The sequence below is a fragment of the Thamnophis sirtalis genome, unplaced genomic scaffold (genome assembly GCF_051295495.1).
Source record: "Thamnophis sirtalis isolate CommonGarterSnake01/CBP01778 unplaced genomic scaffold, rThaSir2_p1.2 scaffold_1, whole genome shotgun sequence".
Taxonomy (NCBI): Eukaryota; Metazoa; Chordata; class Lepidosauria; order Squamata; family Natricidae; genus Thamnophis; species Thamnophis sirtalis.
This window is the reverse complement of record NW_028261381.1, coordinates 43,841,836-43,864,875: the sequence shown is the minus strand read 5'-3', so window position 1 is coordinate 43,864,875 and position 23,040 is coordinate 43,841,836. Positions and strand designations below refer to the sequence as shown.

At 40.0% G+C, this 23,040-nt stretch overlaps 1 protein-coding gene across 1 annotated transcript in view; it reads right to left on the bottom strand.

Moving 5' to 3' along the window:
• The window catches only part of ZRANB3 (zinc finger RANBP2-type containing 3), an 80,656-nt gene that overhangs the window by 4,839 nt on the left and 52,777 nt on the right, over nucleotides 1-23,040 (bottom strand). Inside the window, exons 12-18 of the mRNA XM_087711137.1 lie at nucleotides 17,994-18,146; nucleotides 15,626-16,085; nucleotides 13,865-14,014; nucleotides 12,161-12,252; nucleotides 10,041-10,142; nucleotides 7,560-7,705; nucleotides 4,922-5,068 (exon numbers count right to left, since the gene is read on the bottom strand). Coding sequence (XP_087567263.1) covers nucleotides 4,922-5,068; nucleotides 7,560-7,705; nucleotides 10,041-10,142; nucleotides 12,161-12,252; nucleotides 13,865-14,014; nucleotides 15,626-16,085; nucleotides 17,994-18,146 — 1,250 coding nt within the window. The remainder of the gene's footprint in view (nucleotides 1-4,921; nucleotides 5,069-7,559; nucleotides 7,706-10,040; nucleotides 10,143-12,160; nucleotides 12,253-13,864; nucleotides 14,015-15,625; nucleotides 16,086-17,993; nucleotides 18,147-23,040) is intronic.

The following is a 23,040-nucleotide window of genomic DNA, read 5'->3' as shown; positions in this document are numbered from 1 at the left end:
GCTAGGCTAGCTCTAAACAGATTATATCATTCATACCCACATGGGTATCTTGTCATTTAGTTTGTACTGATATTTTTTCCAGACCCGCAGTAGAGCATTCCTTAAAATATGACTTTTAAAGTTCTTATCTACCTTTTTGTCATATAGCAAGTAAGCATGCCAACCATATACCAAATCATGCCCTTCGATATTAAGTATTCTGTCATCTGTTAAATTAATCCAGTCACTAATTACCGATAAAACTACTGCTTCATAATATAGTTTTAAATTGGGTAATTTCAAACTTCCTCTCTCACGCACATCTTGCATTATTTTTAGTTTTATTCTCGGCTTCTTCCCTGCCCATACAAATTTATTAATGCCCTTCTGCCATTCTAGCAAATTTTCGTCTTTTTTAAGTATTGGTATCATTTGAAAAAGAAATAAAATTTAGGTAGAACATTCATTTTCACTGCTGCTATTCTTCCCAGCAAAGATAATTGTAATTTCTCCCAATTTTTCATCTCTGTCTGTATGCTGCGCCATAGTGGTTCATAATTATACTTATATAGCTTCCCATTTGAGATTGAAATATAGACTCCTAAACCTTTTTAACTATTTCACATCCTGTCATTCCTTCTAATTCTTCCCTTTGTTTAGTGTTCATATTTTTAACTAGCATCTTTGTTTTCCCTAAATTTATTTTAAATCCGGACACTTGGCCGGACTCATCGACTAAGAAGGCATAGTCTTTTCTCGATCTCAACATTTTAGGTGGTATTTCCTTCAAAACAGTCACCTCCTGACCCCCAATTTGAAGCTTAGTTTTGTAAGACTCTTGCAATATCAAATTCCTCATATCTCTCGTAGCAAAATACACCACAATATCTCTTGGGAGTTGCTTTTGTCTGGCAAGCCAGGAATTAACACAATATATCTTGTCAATTTGCCATTCCAAATTTCCTACTGGCCTTCCCATCAATTGATCAAAGGCTTCTGAGAAGATCTGCTTCAAATTTTCTTATTTTTCTCTTGGAGGCCTCTTATCCTTAAAGCAAATTCCATCTGTCTATACTGCAACATTATAATTTCATTTTCTGCATCGCCAACCTTTTGTTGAACCACATCCATTTTGGTTACCAGATTAATATTGGAATCACTAAGATCTTCCAATCTATCTTCAATTCCCGAGACATAACCTGATAGACACTTAAAAGCCTCAAGAATATTGTCTCTAATTTGCTGGTTCCGAGTCTGAACCGAGTCCATAAGCTCTTCTGACAATTCTTTATGAGCAGCAGATATCCCTTCCTTTATTTTAATTTCCATCGCAGTGCATGATTTTTTAAAGCCTCAGCTAAGGCCACGCTTAGTTTTTTTTGCAAAATTTCTCGGGTCAAAGGCTCCCCTGCAGTGGGGGGGAAGTAGTGACTGTAATTTAGTTCCAGGAGCAGGTGAATTTCCAGCGCTTTTAGACGCATTGGGGGGGGGGGATTTTTACTGCTTAGAAGCCATTCCAGATTTAATCTTCTCCACCCAATTAGTAAATCCAGGCAAGCCGCTTATCCAGCAATTACTATTTAGTTTGGTAATAAATCACTTCTGTTTTAGTGATCTTTAAATGTTCTGAGCTCCGTAGAAATCTATGTCGTCAGAGCCTGACCTTCCTACAGAGCTGTTCAGCGCCATTTTCTGTGTATTTCTAGCAAGTAAATTGTCAGAAGGAATTATTTTAAAAAATGGAGTTAAAGACTTATACATACAATTAGAAGTTCACCAGTATCAGTTCTGCCTGCTTTGAAATCAGTAATAAATCAATCTTTGAGCTGAGGGTGGACGTGTGCCTTCGTTCTGCAAAAGAGGCAGAAGAGGTCCTTGACGCGGAGAAACCACTATGTTACCGGGTGGCTCTCTCTTCCCACCCCAGATTTATGTTCTGGGGGGGTTAACTGGAGCGCTGCCCAAACATAGCTTGCTCGCCTCCTCTTCCTTAGCCCGGATAAGAGGTAATCAAACTGTCAAACAGTTGATGGATACTGTTTAGACAGCTTAACGCAGCCAAGGATCCGGAGCTGTTAAAAACAACAACACCCTCAGGCCCCGCCTAACCGGAAGTCCCACCAGGCACATTTCTGAGCTCAGAGCTCTGTCATCTAGGGCTGACCTGTGCACATTTCACGACAACAGGGTTGTTCTTAGGCTTGACCCTTCATTCTTGCCTAAAATTAACTCTTCCTTCCATAGGACTCAGGAGGTGATTCTCCCAGACTTTTGTCCTGTGCCTTCCAGGGAGTGGGAATAGTCCTGGCATTACCTGGATGTGAGAAGGGGGTCGGAGGCAATCTTCATCTCTTTCCAGCCCTCTACCCTAGGGGCAAGAGTGTCACCAGCTACTATCGGTAGGTGGATTAGGTTAGCCATCACTATGGCATATGCAGCATGCAGGCCTCTGGTGCCAGCTGGCATCATGGCACACTCCACTAGGAGTGTGGCCACGTCTGCGGCCTGGTTGACTCAGGTGTCTATCGAGGATATTTGTATGGCAGCCACCAGGGCTTCGCCCTTGCCTTTCATCAGGCACTACCGGCTGGACGCTTACACTTTACTGAGGCTTCCTTCGGTAGGAGGGTACTGCAGGGAGTGCAAGACACTCAAGAGGCTCAGGCCCATTGATTCCCTCCCATGGACATCAAGCTTTGGTATGTCCAATCAATGACTCCTCCCACAGGCTACTTCGGAGAATGTCAGTTGGTCTTACCTGAATTGCATTTCTCGAAGTTCTGTGGGATGAATCACTTCCCACCCTAGTTAGTGTGTCTTGTTGGCATGAAGGGTCTTGAGCCAGGTTTTAGTGGCTGTTGGGTCAGTCAGGGTCCTGGGGTTGGGGTGTTGACTTTCCTATGCCCTTCCTTCCCAGGTTTTTCTTTGGAGCACTGGCCTTTGATTAAACTGGAGCCATGCAAAGGAAGTAGAGGGGAGCGGCCTCAACTTTAACCTCAGTTTCTGGGCAGATTGGACGTGAGAATAACCTATCAGTGATTCATCCCACAGGACTTTGAGAAATGCAATTCAACTGACATTTACCTCCCAGACATCTTCCATTCTGATCCTAGCATTATCCCCCCACCCCCAAAAGACTGAAAGCATTGGTTAAATTGCAACCTCACAGGATTGAAATATTTGTGCCAACCTATTTCAATTATGTACCATTCACTGGAGAAAGCAATTACGTTTGGAAGAGTTAGTGGCAAAAGAAAACCAGGCTGCCAAAGAACACAGTGGCTGGACAGCATCAAAGCTGGCGGGGCATAGAGCCACTCAAAGAAATAGTGCAAAATCAGAAGATGTGGAGAGAGCTGGCTCACAGAATTGCCAAGAGTCTGATTCAACTGAACGGATAACATCATCACCATTACTGAATAACCTATGGTCCCAAGCAAGTTATAAAATCTAGAAATAGACATTGATCCACATATTATGTGGGCTGCATTTGGAAAAATCCTCAGACTTCCTGCCATAATGTATTTCTTATTGTGAAATGAGAGAACAGAAATTATTAAATACAAGTACCCCTATTTAATTAAATCTAAGCATATTTTATTTGGACTAGAATATATTCATTCTTTGACTTTGCTTATATTCATCGAGTTCCTAACAGGTGGATTTTGGCAGTAACTACTGCTGATTTGCTTCTGGGCACGCTGTGCGTGCATGCTTGAGCAATGCAATAAAAATTGTTCTGCGCATGCGCAGAAGCAAAAAACAAGATGGTGGCACCTATGGCGCTGCCCAGAGGACCGGTTTGGGGTGTGTGAGAGGCCTGGCTCGTTGCCGGTTTCAGCGACCCAGGCCACTAAACCACTACCGGTTCGACCAAACCAGTCTGAACTGGTAGGAACCCACCACTGGTTCCTAACATGCCACTTAAAAATCAAGCGTAGCCCTCATTGTTTAAAATGTTGCATATTTATGCTGTACAAAGCTTATCACAGTATAGCAAGGAATGATTCACTCAAATAACTCTAAATAAAGCCTTATTTTACACACATTTTCTAACACAGTACTGGTTTCCTGTCAGATTCTTTTGAATCTAAGTTAAATTCGCTGTACAAAAAGACTTCAATTTTAGCTTAGGTCAAACTAAGAAGTGATTTTAAGGTTCTTGCAGAAAATCAACAAAGGATCATCTGAATAGAAAAGACAATAAAAACATACAAATAAAAAATGTTTTCCTGTACAAAGAAGTCAGAAAGAGAAAGGTTATGATAGCTGATGAATTTGTTACCAAAGAACACAGCAACTGTTATTCTAATTTGTAAAGAGAAATTGCCCAAGCCATTTGGCTAGGTTTTTTTTAACCCAAAAGAGATAACATATCCAATGTTGTTGTCAACTGCAGACTGAATACCAGAATCAAAAACGTCTATTAAAGTTTAAATACTAGAGATAACAGAAACATTTTCATCATGTGCTGAAAATATAACAGACATTAGGAAAGTTAGGAAGGCATTTTCTTAGCAAGGCATTTTCCAACCGATAACATTGCTGTTAAAAAAATGCAGTGTGCTAGTACTTCACTTTATCAGATGAGGGCTCCAAAACGCACCACAAGTTGCTGGGCATGAATTCTCTGAAAATATTCAATTATCCAAGTCTAACTGCTTTATTAGCCAATTTGGTGCAAGGATTAAGGCATCAGACTAAAACTGGGAGACTCTGAATTTTAGTTCTGCTTTAGGCACAAAGCCAGATGGATGATTTTGGGCCAGTCACTTTCTGTCAGAAGGAGGCAGTGGCAAACCACTTCTGAAAAACCTAGGCAAAAAAACTGCAAGGACCTGTCCAGGCAATCTCTGAGAACTGGACACAATTGAACAGAAAAGTAAAAGCACTTTATTAGAATGTCACACTTTTTTCTTTTCCCGAGCACAACTAAACTTACTTTATAAAATGGTTATCTTCTTTTCCAACAGAGGATCCATGGGCTCTCATAACTTCTCTGGATGTTTTTGTGATTATGCGAACGCTACCTCCACTGCTGTCAGCTTTTGTTAGCGAAGCTCTGGCAATGTCTTCTTTTGTCATGTACCTAAAATATTAAACACTGTTCTTAACTTTGAGCAAAGGCTAAAAACTGAGATGCAGAATTTTCGAACAGATGGCCCCCACAAGGTGATCCCTCTCTGCCAAGAGCAAACTGCAGCATTGATTACCGATCATTACTTCTAAAATGTTAATGTTAAGTAAGAATGTCTCGCAAGGAAACAGATTTTAGTTTCTGGATCCAACTTTTTCTCACAAGATTTGCAAAATAGTCTATTGGGAAGGAACTATGTATTAAGCAGTGGTCAAACATACAGATACTGAATTTCAAAACAAGGTTTTTGCCTGTATGCGTGGTAGCCAGAAAATTAGTTTCTAGTTTATGACTATGGATTCCACAATTCTCAACATTCAGAAATAATCTATTTACTTACAAGTTTTATTTCAGCAGCCTAGCTGGGGGACAGACTTATTTTTTAATTTTATTCTTGCTAGAAAGCTTTGCTAATATTTTGAAGGTTTATAACTATATCCCCATTACTTTTTACTCAATTCTGAGTTATAAACAAGGTTAAGAGCCGAGGTGGCGCAGTGGTTAAATGCAGCACTGCAGGCTACTTCAGCTGACTGCAGTTCTGCAGTTCGGCTGTTCAAATCTCACCGGCTCAAGGTTGACTCAGCCTTCCATCCTTCCGAGGTGGGTAAAATGAGGACCCGGATTGTTGGGGGCAATATGCTGACTCTGTAAACCGCTTAGAGAGGGCTGAAAGCCCTATGAAGCGGTATATAAGTCTAACTGCTATTGCTATTGCTATTTTAAAAAACCCAAAAAATACATTATCAGGAATTTCTGATTGTTATGTCTTAAGAGTGATTATGTATTCAGCATTTTTAATTTCGCTAAACTTTATTTTAGCTTGTTCTATTTATGTTCTATTCACAATTATGTTTTAGCACTCAAATCTGGAAAAAGAAATGATATATTTGTAGAACATTTGCTTCACACAAGCTCGTCATCATAATATGTAGTGAAAAAGTTACATCTGTACTGTGCAAATATATTGAGTGATAATCTGCTATTTGGTTATTAACAGCAGTCCAAGTGGAATCTGTGGGATCAAGAATGTGATTTTAAAGTCCTATTTTAGGGCCAGGAATAGGTTTACAAACTTTTTTTTTTCTATTTAGTTAAGATTTTTTATTTATTCAATTTCTATAGCTGCCCATCTCAAGTCAATGAATCGACAGCTTACAGTTCAAAAAATGTAATATAATTAAGACATTAAAAACATTTTAAAACTATAAAAATAGTAAAAATGTCCAAAATAAATATACATGTCAGGCAAAGATATTTGGCGAGTTAGCAATACAGTCAAGAAACAGGACCCAATCAATACCCAGGTTTGGGAGCCCAGTTTTTAAGGTTTTACAAAAGGCTAACAGGGTTGGGGTGATTCTAATCTCCACAGAGTTGGAGCCCCTGTGGAAAAAGGCTAATTGTCTTGTTTCTGCTAGCCAACACTTGTTTGCTGATGAGATCTGCAGCAGGCCCATTCTGCTAGATTGGGTTGGATGAGTAGAGACTCTTGGAAAAAAGGCAATCCCTCAGGTAATCTGATCGCAAGTCATTGTAGGAATTTAAAGCTGACAACCAGAACCATGAATTGCACCTGGAAACACACCAATAACCAATGCATCTCACGCAAAAGTGCTGCTATGTGTGCTGCATATCTGGCACCATTTACCACCCGCACAGCCACATTGGGCATCAGTTAAAATGTCCAAATGCTTTTCGGAGGCAGTTCCACATAAAGCATATTAAAATAGTCTAAAGGAGAGGTCACAAGGGCGTGAGTTACTCTGAGCAGAGTCTCCCGGTTGAGTATAGATGCAACTGGCGCACCACCCAAAGATGTGTAAAGGCCCTCCTAACCATGGTTGCAATTCGAGCAGAAGCTGTGAGTTTAGGAGGACCCCAGACTGTGTGCCTGGTGTTTTGGGGTAGAGATGGAAGAACCTTTTTTTCAGAGGGTTCAAATATCCATAGCCATTCTGTCTTAGTAGGGTGGAATCAGAGCCCATTCTGCCCCATCTGGTCCTCCAGATATTAGGATAGGATGTCTGTAGCATCACTCAAGGGCCTGGGCAAAAGTTCTAAAGCTGGGTATCACCTGCATATTGATGATATTTCACCCCAAAATGGCAAACATAATCCATCCACCCATTCCCCTAGTAGCATTTCACTGTCCAGTTTGACTTTTTGCAGCAAGACCAGAATTGGTGATGAGACTATCAAAAATGTCAAGTGGAGCAATTGGGAAATGCAAACCTTGTGAAGGAAACCTTCCGAACTATTGTTGGGAAAAGCACTCTGTTGATTTTTATTCTCAACAATTCAAAAAGCATTTGGGATACAAAGACATTTAAAAAAGAAGAAAGATTGTCACCATTTAGCATCATCGTGACAAAAGTACAATATAACAGCTTGAGATATAATACTTAGACCAGAGTTGAGAAGAGGCTAGCAGCACACACACCGTTTGGTACTGGTGAGTTTGGCTTGTTGTTTAGACAGTATTTCTTCAGCAGCGAGAACAGGATTAGAAAAAATCTGGCCACTTTTTCTGATAATTCTCTGTCTCATGGCTGTCAGAGTATTCCATTCTCTCACAAACCTCAGTATCTAGAAAAGAATTGTTATTCCTAATAATTATTCGTTAAAACTGTGAAGATTTTATTTTGAAACGTACACCCAATAGATAACAGTAGACTTTAAAATCATTTCAATTAATGACATGCTCTTTATGTCATTTACCTGTATAAACATTAAACCATTTCAAAAATAAATGAAGCATTTCGTAATATAGCATCAGCCTCAGTATTGATGGGATAGGGAACCCCAGAAGCAGAGGAGAACTCAGAAACATCCAATCTCTATAGATCAGAATGCGGGTGAGCATTAGTGTAGCTTCAAAAAGGACTTGGTGATGGAACTTAAATTCTCTTGATAAATTTCTTTTCCCGTTCATTTCAATCAGCATGCTAAGAGTTATGCTTGTCAACAATTGGGCAGCCATAAATATCCTGCCTTGATCGTTCTAGAGGTTAGCAAATGTATACATCCATTCAATCTTGGAGAGATATATAGCCCAGTGGGGTCGATACTAGGTGACAAGAATTGCTCTGCTCAAATTCTGTCTTTCTCAAACTTTTATTACAGTAGGTTACCTTAACCAAACCATTTTCTCAGCCTCAGTCTCTTCAACTAGAAATGATCTTCCATTATAAGGCTGTGAGCCTGGTATGCACTGTACAAATGTTAGTGTTTGCATTTAGCAAAAAGGCTCCTGTATATTCCTAGTGTGTCTTTGACACCTCTGAAAGTAGAAAAGTCTTTATCGTTCTTGTACATACATACATTTGGTCATAAAATATTAATTGGCACCTATTATTTTATATTCTGCTTTGTAATACAGGAGCAGCTGATGACTGCAGCAATCAACACTTTGGTATTTTCAGATGTTCTTGCAATATGAAGGGGGGGGGAATCTACTATAGCCTCATTTGGGTTTTCAGAAACAAATATTTGTAAGTTTTTGTATGCTCTGTCAGATTCAAAATGCCAAACAGTTAATTACATCAATTAAATCAATGCAATTGCGTAGTAAAGGATGTGTGACAAAAAGGAAGAACCTCAGCAAATGGTTCAACGTCAAGCATGAAGTAAGACATAGGATGTTTGGTGTTTGATTAATTAATTAATTAGTTAATTGATTGATTGATTAATTAATTATAAGGAAATCTTGAGATAGTGGCCGAGGACACAACTCTGCAGGCAGTTATGTATGCATAAATATTGTTGTCATATTGGCTAAGAATGTGAATAATTTTGCAAAACAATATGGGACAGCTTGTAGCATTGAGGTATACAGATCTGACCATTAGTTTATCAAAGAGCAAGGTAAATTGTTTGACAGGGGAAAGCGAATGAAAAATGGCAAGTTATATGTAAATGGCTAAAAGCTAAAGTAGTAAAGTAAATGAATGTGGGTACTTTTACAGCATATCAGAAAAATAGGGAAATGGAATTTACAAGTTATACCTACGCTGATAGAAAGATAATGAGTAATGCATAGTCTATTATGGGAATGTTTGTCAAAAGAAGTAAAAGAAGCAAAAAAGAAAGAAGCTATGTATAAGAGTGTGCTTCTGTCTGTTCTCTTAAATGAAAATGTCAGTATTTCAGAAAAAGCATTGATGTTGAATATAATGCAAACAGGTTACAAGAATCAAGGAGAGACAGATGATAATAAATGTGGAACTAATGCAAAAGTGAGTGATCGGTACTAAAGAAATACATCAAAGTGGCTTGTACATACAGAGATAATGAAATAGGTTTGAATTATTAAACAAATACAGGAAGGAAGAGTGAATGTGAAGAGGTAAAGAAGGATGAGAAGTTGTGGCTGAATGGATGAGTTTCTAAAAAAAGACAGAGGTGAAAAATTTAAAGCCACTAAAACAATTTGGCATAGGAATGTGGTGGAAAGTTAATGATGGTATTTTCATTTCTTAACGTATGCTTTTATATGCCTTTGCTTACTCCTCTTATTGGTATCAACATTATGATTATGATTACTCTGTTGCTATGCCTGTACACCAAGAGCTTCCGCAGCGGAGACAAGTTCCTTATGTCTAATCAGATGGCCAAATAAAGTATTCCATTCCCATTCCCATTCCCAATTCCATTCCATTCTATATTATTTCTTCCTCTTCTTCTGGGTCTTGCACAGTTACCACTAAAGGGAAAAGCATGAGTAAGTATTATGAGTACATATGAAATTAAGCAATTTAGTCTTTGTACAAAGAATGTATGGAGTGTTTTTCTCCCACCCAAAAAGGAATAGATATCACTAAAGAAAAGCAACTCTTAAGATATCAATTTAGGTCAACATAGTCAAAATTTATACTTTGGGCTTTATTTGTAGTTTTATCAAGAATCACGAAACTAAACTTACCAGTGTACGGTTCTGTTTTTGTTGAAAACACGCTGGTAAATCTTCCCAGTTGCCTACTTTTATATCAAGTGGAATGAAATTGCAATTGAGAGGCTCTCCATCCTGGACAATCAAATAACAGACCCTTAGTATCTTAGATCAGGAAGTTATTCAGTCTGCTAATGATTTCAATGAAGAACTAGTTATTGTACATGTAAGTCAAGTGGCCATCTGTCACATGCATTACATCTGAGTACACATTACTTCTCTATGTAAGAGGCAATGTGGAAACTTGTAGAATACCGACTTCTTGTGCATCCCACTTTTTGTACTGAGCACAGCTCACATTAAACCCTCTCATTTTCCCAGAGACTGACATAATAAAATTGAGATTAATATCATTTGATCAGAAGTGGGGCACACAGATATCTATGATAGATGTCTAGATAATAACTGGTTCTTCGGTTGGAATCTGTAATTCACACATGGATGGCCTAGTTTATTACTTGGAGAAGGGTGTGATACTTATATGCTGATTTAATAAAGTTTTCTAAAGATTGTCTAGAATAGCCTAATGCTGGGAAAGATTGAGAGCAAAAGAAGAAGGGAATGACAGAGAAGGAAGTGGCTGGATGGAATCACTGAAACAGTTGGGGTGGGCTTAAATGGACTTCAGAGAATGGTAGAGGACAGGAAAGCCTGGAGGAATGTTGTCCATGGGGTTGTGATGGGTCGGACATGACTTTGCAACTAACATCAAAAAGATTTTCTGCTAGGTGAACTGAAGCCATGTACTTCCTGACCAGTTGTTGGGTTCTACCGGTTCAGCCCGGTTTGGGTGTATCGAAGATCAGCTGAGAGCGAACAGGTTCACTCCGACCTTTGGTGGGCCCGCCTGCCCACGGGCTATACTTACCTATATTTCCTTGTTTTTTAGCCCAGCTGATAGGCGTGGCAGAGCTAATTGCCACACCTCAGCTGTTTTGGCATGCCTCAGCTGCAGTAGAAGGTAAGTTTTTGTTTTAACCCACTGCGTGTGCAAAGCACACACTCAGCAAACCAGTTGTTAGACCAGTTGAATCACACTACTGGAGGCCAAAAAAGAAAACTAGAAATCTTCTGGTAGAATGGGTACTGATCTGCAGAACTGTTGTTTGCCAACTCATAACAAAACTATCCTTTTAGACACAGCTCAAATTTGTAGATTAGCTTTCAAAGGACAAGATTTACAAGTCTTGCAGCTTGTAAACTGGGTCTTCCACCAGCTGAGATGGTTGGACTTCCAGCATTAAGAAACTGCACCATTTAAGAAACTGGGTCGTTATAGAAATGAAATAATACAAAGAAAAATTAGGTAGTTGGTTTCCGACCTGAGCATCTGGCAACAAAATAAATGGAGAAGCCAATTATATCAAGCTCTCAAGAGACATTAACTATTGCCTTTTGCAAATTCAGCCTGAACATTAAATAATGATAAGGTAGATCTATTACACTGACAACAGAATGGGGGCATAGGGAAATTTGAAGATAGTACCTGTGGAGAAAACAGCAATCCGAGAGCAATTGGTCATGTAGGGATGGAGCTTAAAATCTGCTTTGAAGAGACCAAAATATCTCTTATCAGGACAGAGTTGTCCTGAGGACATGCTAGCAATATCATAGGAAGGTGCTGCTTATAGGACTATTCCAAGCAACAACTAACTCAGGTTGAAAAGTACATTATCTAGAGGGGAAAGGCAAGAATGGGTGGAAAGCCAGTTCTCATAGTGGATTGTATTGTCATATCATGGAATGCTCCAGGAATTATACACTAGCTGAATTGGGATAGTAATATAGTTGATACTGCAATATCCAATGGTCATCTTAAAAGAGAATGACTCAGTGAGAAGCCACAGAACTGATGGAAATGAGAAAAAGGTGTTCCCAACAGCAAAAAATAAGTATGCTTATCCATCTCAGATTCCATCAACCCCTTTTAACTTATGTCCCTCAAAACTCAGCCTCTTTGATGCAGTTTCATTCAACAACCTATATAATGGTTTTTTAGATGGCATAGAAAAGTCATGAGCAAAAGAAATAGAAACTCTTGCACCAATCAGAATTCTACATGTGCGTCTTTGAATCCAAAATTAATTTCCCACCTTTGTGTAGACATGAATTCGGTCAGTATTCCTACTTGCACAGAACATTAGACTATGATATGTTAGGATGGATTCTGAATCGTTTGAATACTCTGTAAATAAAAATGATGAGTTTTATTACAAAATAATTTTACTTTCATCTCCTTATAACAATTATGATAATGAACATGCCATTGCACAAGCGCCTACCACCTGATTTACCAAGACATTTGCTAGAAAGCAACTACATTCTTAGATCCTACCTAATCTGTTGTAGCACAGGAGTTATTACTTGATAGATTTAAGTAACCTGGTGATTCAACCTATAATTGCAATGCTTACAACCAAAGTTCCAGACTCAATGACAGTTGTAAAGCAAGGACTACTCTATCTAAAACAACTTAAATGAGACCTAACTCTCACCAAAATCATATGTGAAAAACATTTGAGAAAGTACCTTTATATTAATGGCCAATGCTGGATTTTTTCATTTACTCAAGAAGTAAGGATAACAGTAACTAATTCTATCTCAAATTTATAATTCCCAGTAAAAATAGAGAACAATAATAGTCTATTGCAATACATATTGAATAGAATTTATTTAAACCTAGATCCAGACCTAGCTTCTAATTTTTATTTGCAAGGATCCTTAAAGCCCTACATCAGGGGTGGCAAACTCGTGGCTGGATGTGTCACATGCCAGCCACACCCACACCCAGTTTAGCGAAGGGGGAAAAAGTCACAATATGTAATCTAAGACAACATGAAGCTGCGAGTTTGACACCTCTGCCCTAATTCCCGTTTCTTTTCTCTATGGCAATGTCCTAAGGAGGCAAAAGATTATTATTGGAAATCTATTAAGATGTTATATAATATTTTTATTATTATGTATATCACTAGCATGTCAAAGCACTTCATCCTTATCTGGCTATGTCCAAAGCCAATTCTATGTATTAAAGCTATGTATAAATTAATTCTTTTTTTTATGACTTGAACTCCATGGACAAGTTCTTGCCTTTTTCTTGGTAACATTTTCAGAAATTGTTTGCTGCTGCCTTCTTCCTAGCATTGAGGGATAAGCAACTGGCCCAAAATCACCTACTCCTTCCGTAAGGCAGAACTAGAACTCAAGAGTCTCTCTGTTTCTAGTGCAGTTACTTTAACGACTAAGTCAAACTGGATCTCACTTCTAATTTAGCAGATGAATATTCTGTGGTATTTTTTAAAGTGTAATCTTGTTATAAGGAGAGACAACTATGCTAATCAAGTTAATTTTGGTAGTCAAATAAGATTTTTCCAATAGGACATTTTCTTGCATCATCTAAATTTCCAGAATGCAAACTATACCCGTCGTCTCCAAAATGTACTGAAGGCACCTTGTAAGGCTTTCTAAGCACTGTATTCAATAATGTTTGAAGTGTTTGGTTCTTCATTATTCTTTGTAGAGTTTTGTGTTCCGATGTTGAACAACTTGACTTCTTCTACTATACCAAGTCTCCCCCTTCCTGTCATTCCCCTACATGCTGCACTTCTACTCGAAATTGGCTCCAAACTCTTAGACTAGATAGAAATTTTCTCACCACTTAAACATTTTGCAAATGTTACAAACACACTGGCCACTGTGGGAAGAGTTGATAATTCTCAAACATCTAGATTTACATGTTGATGAACATGTTTATATGTACATGTAATCATTAATGCCAGAAGGAAGGCAATATTTATTACCTTCTTTGAGTTCATGCTTGCAGCAGTCCAGTTTTTTATTTGCTTCTTCCTTTGTCATCTCAATGCCATTAAGTTGTATGTTGTGTTTGATTGCATTTCCATCTTTACTTTCAGCAGAGAGAAAACCAATTTGACTTTCCTTTTGCCTAACTAGGAGTGTTAAAAAGCAAGAAGGATTAACAATTATATAATATATTGTTGGGAAACAAAAGCTAACATAAATGCTAAGGATACATTTCTGTTATAAAGTCTATTACTTAGTTCTCAAGAGAAAAGTAGCAGTTAATTGTAGTTAACCATAAGTAATTAAATAGATGATTCTCAAATTAAAGAACAGGATATGTGCCTGCAAAATTACTTTTCTTATGTTCATACACAGTGACTATGGGTACAAAAATAACAGCATAGTCACTAAACATTTAGCAATTTTTGAAATAGTTTACTAAAAAATTAAAAGAACAGAATAAAAAACTACTTAAAATAAAAAGGCTGATAAAGACAGAGTGGAAAAAGAATAACAATACTAAATAAAAGTTTTCCATTATAATAAAATTAAAATATTTTATTTCATTAATTGTCTAGAATTATTTATTATGCCATCTTAAAATATAACTAGAATAACACTTTAAATGTATTAATATTGATATCTTCAGTATTTATAAGTATAACAAGAAAAAAATAGAAAGCAAAAGTGTAAGAAAAATGTGACAAAAATAAAAAGGTAAAAAAACCTGTAAACTACCTTTTTACAATCGCCTTCCATTCTACCCATTTATTAATTACATCAATATATCTGTAAAGACTGCAACTGTTTCTAATTATTTTCTTTACATCTATTATTACCTCTGTAGCATCTGGCAATCCTATGCTTTGAGATTTAGCACTTGAATAAATAACAATTGCATATGCTAAATGAAGAAAATACCTACATATACATCTCCCTGTCAAAATCTCCTAGAATTATCACAGAACTTTTGAAATGTCACAGACAGGGTAGAATATTTGCAAAATACTCATATTAGCGATTTTTTTCTTATAACAACCCTGTAATCATCAGGATTGAATCGGGGTGACTGAATGAGTTAAGCAATTACTGGCCAGATGCCTTTCCTGATGCCTACATGGAGTTCACAGCAGATATTTTCTCATTATTGTGATATTTTCTCATTATGCTACTGCCACCTAGGATTGAACTCATAGCCTTCTGATTGTGAAGTTAGAGCCCCCCCCTCTAGGCCACCACGCCACTCATTAGCAATCCTTTGTTAAAATCAAATGCAATTATTTTAGGGTTCAATTCAACTGAATTTAGCCTTTGTTCTGGTCCCACTTTTTTCCTACTAGCAGCACTTCCTTTCAAGTATCTGAGGTCAAACATGGCATACATCTTAGGGGATGAAATAAGATCTATTCTTGTACTGAGTTTTCCTGTTGCTACTTTCTTTCAAGACTCTATGTATATTACTCAGGGAGGGGAGGGAGGAATATCATAGATGCAGTAATAAAGACTAACAAAGTTGCTTCTTTTAACATGTCTTACAATAAGATATCATACAAATTAAATTTAAACCATGGACAATTACATTTATTTCTGTAAATCCTTAATTTATGCAATATTACACTTTTAGCCCAACTGCTAATTTCTGTTTTTAGCATTAGCCATTAGGATATTTTTGTATATGTGGTATAATACAAACAGACGAACAAGATGTGTTAAAACAATGAAAAAATATTCTAACAGCAGCAAATATTTTTACTCACTATTCTTTCTGCGAGGAGATTCACACACTTCACAATAAGGTAGCAATGAACTGTTATTGTAAGTGCAAAGACTGCAAGGCCAGGTTACTTCAGAGGCCAATCCTTCCGTTGACTCAGGTAAAAGGATACACTCATCGTCCTGGGAAGCTTCTTCCAAAAATGAATTGTTTCGTTTTCTAAACAAACATTTTCTCTTTCCCTGCCTATTAGGAACAAGCTTAGGTGTAGATGGATCTACAGGTCTTAGTCTCTTTGCCTCTCTGCAAATCTCATTTAGATCCTCTGGCCCCTGGGGATCTATGTTTCTGCCATTTTCCAGATCTTTTTCCTCCGAGGCTTGGGAAGAATTTGAACTCAAGGATGGAGATGTATTATAACAGGAATCAATTTTTCGCTTTTTCTCCATATCTGGTTTTGGCGAAAAGAAGTCACGAATATCATGTTGCTTCTCTTTTTCAAACTAGGATGGAAGACGCAACAATCATTACTTTGCTTAACACAAGGCTGCCCCTTCATTACCTATTGCTATCATTATCAACCATTTCCTATTTCAATTTCACTGTTTTAGAAATAGGCAGTCCTTGACTTATGACTGGTCACTTAACAACTATTCAAAGTTATAACAAACTTGAAAAAAGTCACTTATGATTGGTTCTCAAAGTTAAAAATGCTATATAACCTCTGTGCTGACGTAATCGCATTTCAGATGTTTAGCAACTGACTCGTATTTACAATCAGTTCAATGTACTGTAGTCACAATTATGTTTTGTGATTTTTGCCATTTTCCACCAAAAAAAATCCCATTGAGTAAGTTGGATCTAGATTTAGAACCAAATGATTCACTTAATGATTGTTGTAAAAATGGTCATAAAATTGAATTAGGTCATCTGCTAACTTGACTTATGACCACCCAGACTTGCAACCAAAATTCCAGGCTCAATTGTGATAAGTCTGTAGTTTGAATTTAAACAGGCAATTTCACATATTAAGGAAAAAAATAATATTCTATATTTTAGAATTTAGAAATTCATTAGTATTAACATTCTGTCAACATTATTCAAATTATTATTTTTTTAAGTTGGAGTATTGCAGATTTTTTTTTTAAATTGACATGTTAGATGTCAAATGAAATAGTAAGGTTTTTCATCAGTATTACTTACTCCAGACTTTTAAATAAGTTTCACAAAATGAACTATTAATACTAATATTTTGACATTTAAACAAATATCACAAAATGAACTATCAATATTTTGGCAAGTAAATTTCACAAAATGGAACTATTCATACTAATGTTCTGGTCATTAGTATTATTAACTACCCTGTTTCCCTGAAAATAAGACCTCCCCAGATAATAAGCCCAATCGGGCTTTTGAGGTCTTGTGCTAAAATGAGCCCTCCCCCCAAAATAAGCCCTCCCCAACAATATTATAACACAGTAGCAGCCGTGAGGTGACCACGCTCATCACTTCCTGCACCTCAAAAATAATAAGACCTACCCAAAAATAAGGCCAAGTGCTTATTTTGGGGGTCAAAAGAAACATGGTACATTTAAATGAGTACATTTATCTCATTTTAATCTTTGCTGTAGTTAGAACAATAGGAATCATGTTTATTTCTTTGGATTTGGATCCAATTTTGAAACTCAAATGACACTACTGGCTACTTTAAAAAAAATAATGAGCCGTGTAATTAATTCTGAACCTGCCTTTTGTTATTAGGAAAATGATGCTGTGAAGAGAGAGATCTGTTCTGTCATTGGTGATCATTTTTAGATTTCACAATTTGACATTTATATAAAGAATTATTAATGCATCTTATAATGAAGCTAATGCCCTAGATAATATGCAAAAGGCTATTTGAGTAAACCCTGAACCAAAGTATTAAGACAAATTAATGTGATATAATCTGCCATTAAGTTTCTGCAGAAAGTGCTAAAACTCCCAACACAGTTATCAAAGACCAAACAGAATTATAATCAGTAGACATAAGCATCTGTTAGAAGCACTGATAATGCCACACTTGTCACAATGCCATTACACAAATAACATATTGTATCTAATTAGCATCATTTGTGCAACATCATGACATGTGGAATGTCAGTTGTCTCTTCTGAATGTCTAGGTCAGCAAATCCTATAGAAACTATTACCTATGGGGTTAAGAGAAAAATAAAACAGTACTTTAATATAAAAGAAAGTATTTATTTTTATTGACATTTCACTTTATTAATTATTCTAAAATAGCATTACAACAGCTAATATTAATGAAAATAGAATATTGTGTGAAAGTCAGTTATTATAATAGATCTAAACCAAAATGATAGTATTACTCTTGGATACTGAATAGGATTTACATATATACATTCTTACATGGGTGAATAAGACCTCATTCTTGATTTCATTTCGGTCTTCATTTGGGGTCCAGGCTTCAGCAAAATTCAAAAAATTCCATTTATCTTTGTCACCTTCAGGTGCCTGTAACTTTTCTTTCTTGCCATTTAATGTGGTACCTGTAACTTTGGCCTAAATAGTAAATAAATAATTAAAAAAATACCCACATTATTATTTGTCTATTTGCTGCATACCCAACTTACAATAAGCATTTAAGATGACAAGAAAAACAGAATATGACATTTAGAAATAGAAATTAAAAGTCTGGTTTTTAACAATTGTGTCTCTGTAGATTTCCAAAGCAAGATTTCAAGATAAAATATTCTATAATATTCCATTGGAATATTGAATTATCACCTACTACTTCAGATGTCACTCCTCAACATCCAAACTACTCTGACACTACCATCGAAATTAGCAACAAAATAGCTGATTCTTACATTTTCCCCTTTGTTGAAACCAAAATGGACTTATTAAGTCACAGGCATATAATTAACATCCACTTCAAATGCACAACTTTCCCTAAAAAGAGATGAAAAAGTTTGACCATAATCATTCAACATTGCCAGGCCTTTTCTGGGCCCAGAGAGCTAATATAATGATAAAGTGCCAAACGCCAGGAAAAGAACGTTGGTTCTGAATGTTTCTTTTCGGTGGACGAGAGGGAGGGGCGACTCCTGGGATATTCTCACAGCATGATTGGTCCAAAGACTGTGGGAAATCTCTTTTAACCTCTTCCTTTCCCTGTGGCTCCCAGTTCCTCGAAGTTGCATGACCAAAAAACCTGCTGCCAACAAAACAGACAACAGCAAGGGAAAAACCACCCCCCAGCCCCTCACCCTGACTGACTATCACCTACATCTATCTGGGGCAGGATGTCGCCCCTCACTCTCATCCACCGAAAAGAAATGTTCAGGTAAGGACCAACATTCTTTTTCCAGTGGACTCAAGGGAGGGGCAACTCCTGGGACGTACCCAAGCTCAGTCCATAGGAGGGAAACTAGGGTCCTGGGGGAGGAGCGGTCGCTACGTGTTGTAGAACCCTACGCCCAAAGGATGCCTCGGCCGATGCAAAGGCATCCAGCCGGTAGTGGCAGATGAACAGTGTTGGGGATGACCAAGTGGCCGCCTGACAAATATCTTCGAAAGGAGCCCTTGTGGCCCACGCTGCTGTAGTAGCGGCACTCCGTGTGGAGTGGACCGTGATACCCAAAGGGGGGGCGGCGGCACGAGGACTCGTATGCCGAAGAGATGGCCTGTCATAATCATCTACCAATGGTGGCAGAGGAAACTCTGGCCCCCAAGGAGCCAGGCTGGAATGAAATAAAGAGGGCCTCAGATCTACGGAAGGAAGATGTACGTTGGAGATAAATGCGCAAGGCGCGATGAACGTCCAACCAATGGCAAAGGTGCTCCCTCTCATGGGAGGGAGCTGGACAGAAATTGGGGAGGATGACCTCCTGCGCCTCATGGAAACGCGAATTGACCTTAGGGAGAAAGGTAGGGTCCAACCGTAGGACCATTCTATTTTGGTGAAACTGACTGAGGTCGTCCTTAGATGACAGAGCCGCCAATTGGAAATGCGCCTGGCAGAAGTCACCGCTAAAAGGAATGCCACCTTGAGGAATAGGAACCTAAGGTAGACAGTGTGCAAGGCCTCAAAGGGAGTCCCTGTCAAGGCCCTAAGATCAAGGGGTAGGTCCCAAGTTGGGAACCTATGGACTGGAGGACGCCATAAATTAGCTCCCCTCAGAAATCTCTTGACCAGGGAATGGTGGGCTAGAGACGAATGATCGTCCCCTGGCAGAACTGAGGCCAGGGCGGCTATCTGACGCTGTAAAGTGTTATGAGAGAGACCGCCATCCAGACCTTTTTGGAGGAAGTTCAGAATTTGAGCGACTGAAGCCTCGGTTGGACAAATCTTGAGTGGGCTGTACCATTTAACAAACGGCGCCCACGTCGAATTATATATCTGTGTGGTGGAGGGGCGTCTAGACGCCTTGATGGTCACTATAACCCGGGTGGACAAGTTGGCACTCCTCAGGAGGCTCCGGTCAAGCACCAGGTGGTCAGGTGGAGGCACTGGGGCTCTGGGTGGATCAAGACTCCCTGGCGCAGGGAGAGCTCCTCCCGAGAAATCCTTCAAGAGGGAGAGACGGAGAGCTGGACGTAGTCCGCAAACCAAGGCCATCTGGGCCAGTAACAGTAAAGTAATATCAGAATGATGTCCGCCCTCTCTTCCACTACCTTCCTCAGTGTCCGCGGTATCAGAGGGAGCGGGGGAAATGTGTACAATAGGCTCGGAGGCCATCTGCTCCGGAGAGCATCTGTTCCTTCTGCGGCCCGGGTCAGGAATTGAGAGAAGAATCTCGGGAACTGGGTGTTTGTTGGAGTCATGAACAAGTCCACCAACGGGTTGCCGAACCTCTGGCAAACCTTCTGGAATAGTTTGAGTAGAATTTGCCACTCCCCGTGGTCCACAGTTGTGTGGCTCAATCAATCAGCCTGGTGGTTGGCCGAGCCCGAGATATGCTCCGACACTACTGATGCAAGATGTCTCTCTGCCCAGGAGCCGAGCTTCAATGCCTCCAGCCAAAGGGCTCTGGAATGAGTCCCCCCTTGACGATTTATGTGGGCCTTTGTGGCCACATTTTCTGCCAACAGAAGGACGTGGCGGCCCTCTATCAAACTCTTGAACAGTTGGAGGGCCAGCCGGGCGGCCTTCAGTTCCAGCCAGTTTATATTCTGGCGAAGGTCCGACCGGGTCCAACGGCCCTGCGCCATCTTGGAGTCCATGAGCACCCCCCAAGCAAACAGGCTTGGGTCTGTAGTGATGGTCACTCGATCCGACTCCCCAAACTCCGATCCGCATCGAAGAGCCAGAGACAGCCACCACCACAGGGATAGGCACATGTCTGCTGCTAGATAGATGAGTCGTCGAGAGTTACTCATGCGTCTCTGCTGGAAAGGGATGAGGATGACTGTAGGGTCCGGGAATGAAGCCGTGCCCAGGGAACAATCCCTACGTACAACACCATCTGCCCAATAGGCGGGCCAAGGTCAGGATGGAAACTGCCCGCCTTGCGTGCACCTGCCTTGCCAGGGCCTGAAGACTGAAGAGCCGCTCTGATAGTCGAATCGTGCCCTCTATGAAGTATATCGCTGCTCCTAGGTGTAAGATCTTCGTAGAGGATGAGAGATTACTTTTGGGGAAGTTGACAGAAAACCCTAGGACTTGTAGTATCTGAATGGTGAGTTTGAGGCCGTGGACAGCCAGGGCCTGAGAATGGGCTTGCACGAACACATCGTCGAGATAGCATTGTAGTCTCACTGGGACAGAGTGGAGGTGAGCCGCCAATGCCGTCAGGACCTTCATGAATGTGCGTGGGGCTGAAGCTAACCCAAAGGGGAGGACACTGTATTGGAAATGGAGTCTGTTGTGGGAAAAACACGGGAACCTGCAATAGGCAGGGAGGATGGAGATGTGGAGGTAGGCTTTGTCAGGTCCACTGATGCTAGGTAATCCCCCCGCCTGATGCCCTGCGGAATGGACCTGAGGGATGACATTTTGAAGCGCCTGTATATCAGTTAACGATTGAGGCACTTGAGGTCCAGTATTGCCTTCCAGCTCCCGAGCTCTTCGAAATGATGAATAGGTTGGAGTAGTGACCCAACCATCATTCCATCCACGGGACTGGCTCTACCGCCCGGATGTTGTATGGCTAGGGACATCAGACAACGGCATTCCGGGTCCCGTGATGGTGGAAAGGTTCTGAAAAAGGTCGGGGGCATGGAGAGGAATTCTAGATGGAGGCCATTCCTGACCGTGGTTGTTACCCATGCGTCTGATGTTACACTGATCCGCAAAGAGTTCCAGACGGCCGCCAATGGGAAACCCCGGGTTGGAGTCATTTCCCTTTGCGGGAAATCCCTCCACAAAAGGATCGCCTGGACTGACCTTGTTACTTACCCTGGTAGTAGGGCCTCTGGAACTGCCTATCTGATCTATAAGGGACGTACCTCTGGTGCTGGCAATCTTGTTCAGGGGCCCTGAATGATTGTCTACGGAATGAGGATGGACAATTGTCCGTCTTCTTGGTATTGGTAGGCAAGACCTTCTTTTTGTCTTTGTTCTCTATGAGAATTGGATCTAAGGATTCGCCAAAGAGATTAGTTCCAGTGTAGGGGGCAGCTGCCAGGCTCCACTTAGACTTGTTATCCATTTGCCAATTACATAACCATAACAACCGCCTGGAAGTCACTGAGGTAGCTAGAGCTCGGAACGAGTACTTCATAGCATCAAGGATGGCATCCGCAGAAAACTGCGTGGCGGCAATTATCTTTGTGATATCTTGGTGCAGTCGCTCATCCTGAACAGTAATGCGGTCCTACAACTGGCGGAGCCACATGACAGTTGATCAGTTGAAATAAGAGGCAGCTGCAGCGGACTTTACGGCCCATGCCAAGGCATTGAAATTCTTACATCATGTAAGCTCCGCCCACTTGTCCTCCGGCTTCAACTTATCAGCCACATCCCCTGACACTATGGATGAGGCGTTGGCTAGGGTGGCTACCAGGGTGTCTACATTAAGCAATTGAAGCCCCTGGGAGAAGGTCTGCTCCATGTTGTAGAAGTGGCAGTCATTGCTCCCTGGGTTAGGAAAGGTGGAAGGGCGAGCCTACTGATTCTTTACCACCTCCAGAAAAAGGGGAGGAGCAGGGACCTCCTCCTTGTTGGTTGCTGTATTGGAGAACATGACCAAATTAGAGTCTCTGGGTGGGGAATGGCAGGATCACCTGTCCCAACCTTAGTGGCCTTCCTAGCTTTGTTTAACAAGGTTTTAAACATTGGAGGAGCAAAGAGATTTGGGAAGGCCGGGGGATCCAGGAGGAAAGTCTCTTCATCCTCCGAAAATCCCATGTCCTGACGGGCATCATCCCCTAACACTGAGCCCTCACTGACTACTGAGGGCAAAGGAGGCATTGCCATGTGATGTCTAAGGTCTGAGGAGCTCCTAGCCTGATG